At 54.9% G+C, this 8784-nt stretch overlaps 1 protein-coding gene across 1 annotated transcript in view; it reads left to right on the forward strand.

The window, feature by feature from the left end:
- The window catches only part of LOC105303019 (probable phospholipid-transporting ATPase IIB), a 171392-nt gene that overhangs the window by 124181 nt on the left and 38427 nt on the right, over positions 1–8784 (forward strand). Inside the window, exons 16-17 of the mRNA XM_023521125.1 lie at positions 7422–7583; positions 8268–8444. Coding sequence (XP_023376893.1) covers positions 7422–7583; positions 8268–8444 — 339 coding nt within the window. The remainder of the gene's footprint in view (positions 1–7421; positions 7584–8267; positions 8445–8784) is intronic.

Consider the following 8784-nt stretch of genomic DNA (forward strand, 5'->3'; position numbering starts at 1 on the left):
CGGGCTGGGCGGGCCTCGGTGCCCGGCCCAGGGAGTGGCGCCCGCGCTGGGAAGCGCCGGGGGTCCTCAGCCTTCCCTCCCGACGCACTTCCAGGATCGAAGCTGGACGCTGCGAGGGACCCGGAGAGCCAAGGGCACGAGTCCCGCGCCCCAGCGGGCCGAGTTTGGAGCGGTTCTGCTCGCATGTCGCCCTGTCATCAGAGGGCCAGCAGCACACGCGGCCTCAGCTGCGATCCCGAGGCGTGGGGTGCAGGACCGTGGGCGGAGGGCCGAAGCGCCGGCCGGCGGGGTGGCACCGAGCCAGCCTGTGCTGCGTTGTGAGGACAGGTTCACTTTCAGAGCATTAGTCACACAGGCCTTTCCCGTGCTCGTTTACTCTAGAAACTGTTGCTCTAACCAAAACCTACCTGTTTAGAAGCCACCGCAGCGTGTCGCTCGTCACGCGAGAGCTTAAAGCTGGCAAAAAGCCGCCGAGAAGAGACGCGGGTTTCTTCCAGGCCAGAGCCCTGGGCGCGGCCCCATGGGTCTCCGCCCCCTGCGCACGCGCTGCGGCCCTCGCGGCCCTGTCGTCAGCCCTGGCCCTGTCACCAGCCCTGGCCCTGTCACCTTGTCAACACCACGCTCCCGCCGCTCACCTGGCCCCGCCCATGTGGCCCACCCCACGCGTGGGCGGCTGTAGGCGGGACGCGCTTAGAGTTAGAGTAGCTGCGTTGCTTCTCGATAATTAATTTGTAATTCGTTTTTTATTCAACCGAAAGGGAGGAGAAAAGCTGCCAAAAGTAGATACAAGTTTTGTTGAAAGCATGTGGGCATTCTCCTCCTTAGGTTTTTGTACGTCTTAACACTTTTTAAGTCTTAAATTAGGAATTGACACAGAGAGGGATCCTTTGGGTTCAGAGATCGCTAGGACCGAGCAGGGACTGATGACCTCGCTGTTTAAATTCGCACTTGGCTAACCGGCCTTCCTGCCCCGGGAGCTGGACCCTGATTAAGTGGCAGAGCGTCAGACGCCCTGTGGGCAATCCCCAACACACCTTTTAGTCTGAAAATGGAAAGGGTGCAGTCATCACAATTTTTAAAGAGCTGTGTGGGTGCCGTGTGGAGGCCGTGTTTGCAGATCTCGAAGCCCAAGGAAAATCATCTGAATGGCTCATTATCTAGCCGATTGAACTCGCCCCACTGGGTCGAGGGACAAAGGTACTGTTTGACAGTCACCGGCACGCACTTTAAAACATTTTTTATTGACTGAAGTACTGAGAGTGTTGCGCCCAGTTGACGTTTCCTGTTTGACCTCAGCATTGACCTGTCACGACACATCTGGGTGATAAGCTGCAGTCATTTTGGAGACTCACCTGGTGTCTACAGTCTGCGTCAATGCCGTGCTCACGTGATCTCTGCTCCGTGGTGGTTCCCGTGTCCTCAGCCTTGAGAGCACCTCATTTCTTAGGTGGATCGTCTTCGTTTCTGAGACTCTGATATTGCTTTTCACAAGAGTCCTTGTTTTTATTTTCCCCAAAGCAAAAAAGATCTTTTAGCTTCCATGTGCGCAGATGAATTTTTGTGATGTTTTGGAATTCTGGGGGGTGACCGTAAACCCTTAAAAGTTCTGTGAGCTGTGGTCAGGAAATACCAGCGTCGACGTGTCGTCGTGGAGTTTTCGGTGGTACTTGGCTGTGTGGCGGGCGGCGGTGATGTCCAGGTGGAGACAGCTGACCTCGTATTCACAGTGTGGTGTCATCATGCCCTGGTCGCTGTTTCTTGTGCTAAGCGAGCAGTGAGTGGTTCCTTTTCTCTAAAAGCGTAGAAAGTTCCGCTTCCCTGGCACTTTGTCTCTGCAAAGCCTCGGCGTAGCACAGCCCAGTTTAGCAGACATTAAATGCTTTCTGGGAATTCCTGGGCAGAGTTAACATGCAGCCTCTTCCGGGCTGTGTGCCCGGTGGGTGCAGGATGCTGACACGGAGCTCCCGTCGGAGCAGGCAGAGCCTCCGAGTGCACAGGTCGCCAGCTCCAGGGATCAAGGCGCAGGATGACACAGACCTTGAAGACCTTTGCCCTCTCTTGATCCAGAGGCATCGGTGGGCGGTGATTGCCAACGACGGCTGACGCCTGTCCACCTGCTGTTGGTGGTGGCGCTCTCCCCGGCCGGGGCCATAGCCTCCCACGTAGGCAAGCTCTACATTTAAATATTCTTTCAAGGGGTAGATGTCACCTCCTCACTGGGACAGCCATAGGCAAGAATCTGCTAAAATTGGTGACAAACCGCAAGCGGAATATTTAAAACTAGAAGAGCGTCATGTCCTGGAAGCTCTGCTTCTGGGTTGCTGATAAACCCCCACGTATGTGGCTTGCTGGACCTTCGCGCCATTTATCGCGTGTGCCCGTCGAAGCAGGACTGATTGTGGTGTTTCGTCAATATGCGTGTGGGGAGCAGCGCGCTGTCCTGACGTCAGCCTCCCTCTTTGACCCTCGGGGCAGGGAGAACATGGGCTGCGGGGCCTGCCGGAGGTGTTGATGGGCAGCCTTGCTAGGCAATCGGAGTGTTTTACGTTCACAATTCTGTTAAATTATAACGACGCCGGTAATGCCACCACGGAAAATGAAGACACGTCACTGACCAAACTATGATTGACACAGCGCGTGGGAAGACATGTCCCCCTGGCGTATAGCTGGCAGCTGTGTGCATGTAATTGCCAGGATACTAAAGGACTTTTCTCCCAAGCTTTTAAAGAATGGTAGCACAGAAATTTCTGAATAATGGAATCGCAGAGAAAACTTAATGATAACATCTCGCCCCTTATTCTGTGTCCTCTCATGCTACAGCTCTTGGAACCGCCCTCCACACTGGCTACCTGCACGGAGAAGCGTGAGTGTGCAAATAAGCGGCTGTGACAGAGATCACCTAAGTGTGTCACTAGTGGCCTGTGGATGAGATTTAGCGCAGGCTCCCACGTAGATGTTTTACATTCAGACTTTAATTATTATCAGTAATCACATTATCACATATTGGTAAAAGCTCAGCAGTCAGAGAAATAGTCATTTGAAACGTATTAAGCCTGTGAGTTCTGGGTCATCTTTACATTTCAGAGAAAAGTCTCTCAAGGTTACGTCCTGTTATAACGTCAGGCAGAGCCTTCCACACGAACATGCGAGCACCCGAGTGTCTGATCAGCCACTCTCCCCGTATTTTATTCGAATACTGACAGAACTGCCCAAACAGATAACTTCGAGCAACAGCACCTCAAGCTCCCTTCCTGAAGAACCCATCCCAGGGACATTTCCGTGAATGACAGGAGGAGGGCTTTCTCAGGCCGCCCACGCCAGCGCCGACAGCACCCGAAGGGAACAGGAAGAGACGCGTGCAGCCCAGGCCCCTTCCTCCTGTCCCCGGGGGCCGCACGGGTGGGAGAGCAAGCAGCAGTGTGCCGGCCGCTCCCCGAGAGAAGTTCTGAGCCGCACCTGACAGTCCCCACCGCCTCCCCAGCAGCACTGTGTGCGCGTCCCGTTAGAAGCCACTGCACGGAGTGTGTACAGTGTGACGAAACGCAGAGAAGAACGGCCCCGGGCAAGGCCAGCACGAAAAGTGGCCACGAACCGCTCCCGCTCGGCCACCGCCTCCCAGACGTGGGCGGCAGCACTCCTGTGACAGGAGGCAGAAGCTCCACCTCGGTCAGCGACACACTAGGGCTGCCTTGCACGCTAAACCAGAGGCTGTGCGCATCTGTGAGAAGGGACACAGGAACTTGGCATCCAGCTGAAAGATTTAGGAGAAGAAACAAAAGCGAGGGAAAGTAGGAGAAAGAAAAGACAAAGGAAAAGCATGAAGTAAAGATTGAGACGGCAATAAATTCAAAAGCTGACCCTGTGATAGGCAAACAAAATGGAAAGAATTATTTGCAAAAATAGTAAATACAAAACTGCATGCAAAGCGAAGTATACACATGTACAATTATGCATATGAAGAGTGTATAAGAGACAAACGGGCTTAAAATCTTATAAGGGAATATCAAACAGCCCAAAAACTAATGTTCTTGGAAATGTTGTTAAATAACCATGCTACCAAAGGTAAATCAGCCAAATGGAGTCTAAAGAAATGTGTGAAACCTGAGTAGACCAGAAAAGAAATTCAAAAAAACACCTTCGGAGTAGACAGTTTTATAGGTCAGTTATCTGGGTCCCAGATAAATCCCATACTATAAAAACTTTTCTGGAACAAGGGAAAAAACTGCAAAGCTTCTAAATCATTTTGTGAAGCAACTTAATCCTAACTTGAAAAATCTGACCGAGATAACACAGATACACACACGATGAAAAAGAAATTGCAGATGTGTCTCATGAACAGAGATACAGAAATCCTCAAGCCTCGTGCCAGCGAGCCAGTCTTGGGGTCTGTTGAAAGAACGACCATGACCAAGTAGCGGTCACCGTGGGATATGATTCAGTGCTCGAAAACGTGAGTGCGGCTTCACGTCTGCAGGTGGGCAGCTACATGGTGGCCTTATTTCTGTTGGAGACGTCAAAAAGCATTTAAGGTAAAATTCAGTACCATTCCTGACCCAAACAAATGAGCCCCCCCCAAAAAAAAACAATAATGGCAAATTCAAAGTGGGAAGGAAGTTTCTCAACATGGTTTACGTATGGCTCAGTTCCTCTGTCCCTAGTCACCGTCACATCCAGTAAGCGTGCAGAACAAGACTCTGTCATCACAGTACTTTTTCACAGTGTCCTGAAAGTCCTTCCCAAGACGTTATGTCAGAAAAAGGTCAATATAATTAACGAAAGGAAATAGCACGATATGACTTCGTACTAGAAAAGCAAAAGATTCGCCTGCAGAACCACTAGTTCACAAGCCCTCAGAACGTCCTTCCAGTAGGATGCGAGCCGGTGGCTTTCCTATCAACGACAGCTGCTCTGCGAAGACCGTCCCCCCACAAAGCCACAGCAGTGGAGTGCGTCACCGCACACCTGCGTGGAGGGCGTCGCTCACAACAGAGCCGTTTCTCTGAGGCGCTGTTGTGAGCGCTTTGCCTGCACCCCTTCTTTTGACCCTTGTAACGCCTGCTCAGAGAGGCGCCTCTTTTCAGTTCCGAGCGAAGTGAGCACAGCACATGAAGCATGTCGTCCCAGAACAAGGAGTCTGGCGGTTTCATTTTCAGGTCAAACGGTGGTCAAAGCGCCGTCGGCACTGACCGTGCCTCAGAGAAGTCAGGAGTTTCACCTTCCGACGTCTGGATTCTTCCCAAACCCACTGAAGCAGCATCCGCAGAATCAAACCTACTTTACGAATTCATTATGTTATTCCTAAATCATTGTCTGTTTTGAAAATGGTTCATTTGTGTCTTAATTTCTTCACTAAACGTCCACGTCGAAATACGTATTGGTTAACGAATTGAGAAGTCGGGACACGATTTCACATCAGACCGTTCTGTGAGTCGGCGCTTCCCCAGCACTGAAGAACCTCGGGGGAGAGCCCGCGGCCAGGAGCCAGCACGTCCGGCTCTAGAAGGCGCTGGACACGCTCGGCCTTGGCTCGCCCATCAGAGGGGAGCAGGGCTGTCAGTCCGTTTGTGTCGGGCCCCGTGTCGATGAAAGAAATTTGACTTGTAACTAAAACCCTTCCCTCGAAAGAATCTCCAGGCCCGGGTGGCTTTAGTGGCGAATGTCACCAAGTTTTTCAGAGGAAATAACATCAGTCTACACAGACACTCCCCCAAAAATGGGGGGGGCCGTGCCCTTGTCGTCTCACCGTGCGATGCCGGTGTTACCTGGCACCAAAACCAGACGAGGCAGAGCAGGGAAACCGCAGACCAAGATCACTTACGAATGCGGACGCCAGGATCTGTCCCAGCACAGGCACGTAGACCCAGCGGTGCATGGGGAGCCGGCGGGCTGCGGGCACTGCTCCCAGGGGCGCACGGTCGGCCCAGCCGCTATAGGTCAGTCGGCATGGCCCGCCAGTTGACAGACTGAAGGGGAAATCCCACACGACCGCTTCAGTAGCCTTAGGGGGGTACTAAGCAGGGAAAACTGGATGATAAACAGATGCGCGTCCCCACACAGAGCACGTGAGTCCCGGCTGCTCACAGAAAGACACAAATTGCAGGGCGGAGTGTGGCGGTGACCTTTCACTGTGCAAGTCACAACCCACCGTGGGAGCCGGGGGTCATTCGCGGCCTATAGACGCTCTCTAGGAAAGGCGGGTGCTCATCCCCGACCTCACGTAAAACGGTCCCTGGCCCCCCTCGAGGCGTTCTCGTGTCTTTCGATGCCCGTGTGCCGTCTTAGCGCTGCGACTCGGAGCGTGCTGCTGGCACTCTAGATGGCAGCACTGGAGGCCCGTGGTGCGACCGGGAGCCCGTGCACTTCTGAGTCTTGGTGACACGCTGGGGAGCCAGAGGGCACGTGGCGACTCAAGCGTCAGACACGCCGTCGGTGTCCCAACCAGGGATGCCTGTCTCACTGACCCAGCAGCGCAGGGCAGCAGCACGTGCCGACACGTGTCGCTCACGCTGCGAACGGCATCCAGATCCCCGCCGTGCGGGCCAGGGGCCTGGCGGGCTCCCCCCGCCACCCGCGGAGCCGTCTGCACTGGCGCTCGTGCTGTCACCCCCCAGGAGTGGCGGTGCCGCAGCACAGCGCAGGGAGGAGGTGGCGGCACACGCGCTGCCCGGGGCGGTCCCATCGGCCACGGCCAGCCCCGGCCCTTGCTCCACGGCCTCGCAGCCTCTGCCGTGCACTTGCCACGCCGTCTGGTCCATCCTCGTCCCGTGCCGGCCCCTCCCAGTGCGAACACTTGAGGCTGTGGTGGTCGCCGTCATGGGGACTTCCCTCCCCTGCTCAGCTCTGCGGTGTCCCTCGCGCCGCCCGGTCATCCCGATCCGGTCACTCGGACCATCGTAGTTTGCCTTACTTCAGTCATTTCTAAAAAGCAATGAAAAACCCTGAGTCCTGTCAAAATGTCGACTCCGTTCACTCTCCCCGCTTGGATGTCGCCCACTCAGCCTTTCCCTTCTCTGCCCAGGGCGGGACGTCTCCCTGCCGGCTGGCCCGGCTCACCTGGTCTCGGTGGGGAGGCTCAAACCAGAGGAGCAGCCCGCACTGGGCAGACGCATATCGGGGCCCGGTCAGCGCAGGGCGTGTGCCCGTCCAGGTGCGTCAGCGCTGGCTCTAGGCAGCTCGTAACCAGAATGTCATCAGTCACGGTCTCTGTCCTAGACAGAGACCGAGGGCCTCCGCGGTGCTGCTCACTGCTCACCTGTGGAGCTGTCCTTCCGTGGCGAACACCTGACAGCACGGAAACGGAGCGTCCCCAGCACAGGGAGTCCACCCTGTGGTCGCGTCTCCGCGCGCTTTCTGCCTGCCGGCCTGCGGCTCACTGTCCCGGCCGGACGCAAGGGGCCTCACGTCTCGCTCTGCTTCCCCAGGTGGCCTTGGTGCAGTGGACGGAGAGCGTGGGCCTGACGCTGGTCAGCAGAGACCTCACCTCCATGCAGCTGAGGACGCCCGGCGGCCAGGTCCTGACCTACAGCCTCCTGCAGACGTTCCCCTTCACGTCGGAGAGCAAGCGCATGGGCGTCGTCGTCAGGGTGCGTGCTGCACGGCGGCCCCAGGCGGCGGCATCAGGGCACCCGCCTCCCTGTGGGCCCCGGGGGGCTGCAGGGCACCGCGCCAGCTGCCCGGGACCATCCCCACTCACGGAGACACTTCAGGCTTGTTACAGTCGTTCTAAAGATGAAGTGTAAACTAGTGAGTTACACCGAGATGCGGTAGTGATTTAAATAGCTCTCCGGGCAGAACGAGGAAAAGGTGTGATTTCTGAATCCTCGAAGCAGGTAGAGCTGTCTCGTTTTCAGCAGCAGTGGCATGCCAGAGAGTTTTGCATAGCCGCGCTGTGACCGTGATGCCAGAGTGTGCCCCTGCCAAATTTCTCAGCAAATACCAAACGGTACCTTAGAAGTTGGCTAAACAAGAAAGCTTAATGCATCAAACTATGAAAATTGGAGAGAGGTAACATTTACCCTGCAGTGCGAGGCATCCGTCCAGCAACAACGTTTATTTCGAGAGCAGCACGGCCTCTCCAGATCCGCAGCTGTGTTCTGGGTTCTCGGCCTGAGCGTCTGGGGGGGTGGTCCCCCCACAGAGCAGGCTGTTGAGCAGCTCGCCACAGGGGCGCTGTGAGGGCAGCTGTGTGTCCACAGCCCCCGTCAGCGTGTGCGTCACTCACGGGGAGCAGCGTGGCCTGAACGTGCTGTTCATTCCTTGCGTTGCAGGACGAGTCCACGGCAGAAATCACCTTCTACATGAAAGGCGCCGATGTTGCCATGTCCACCATCGTCCAGTACAACGACTGGCTGGAGGAGGAGGTAATGCGCGGACTTTTTGTGAGATTTAGTGAGCAGACGGGAAAATGGGGTCCCGTCCCCAGCTCGTGCACACAGGCACCATTGTAAGCCGAGATGCCAGGCCAGCCCGACACCAGGACAGCACTGATGAAGTGAGGCCGTCCTTCTCGGCGTCAGTAAGCAGGAAGGACAGGGGTCTGCCGAATTCTGAATCGGTTACTTTCTATATGAACAGCCACTCTTTTTGGTTTTTGTGTGCATGCATATAAATACATACAAGTAGGTCTTTAAGAAGAATGTTTTCTTTATATTAGTGAAGAAACAGAAAGCGTTACCAATCACTCATTAAAAATTCCGAAGTGATATATCCCTAGTTATATTCGAGTATGATATTCATTTTGTAACCTAGATTATTTGCAAGATTTTAATTAGAATCTAATTCTAA

The sequence above is a fragment of the Pteropus vampyrus genome, unplaced genomic scaffold (assembly GCF_000151845.1).
Source record: "Pteropus vampyrus isolate Shadow unplaced genomic scaffold, Pvam_2.0 Scaffold295, whole genome shotgun sequence".
NCBI lineage: Eukaryota > Metazoa > Chordata > Mammalia > Chiroptera > Pteropodidae > Pteropus > Pteropus vampyrus.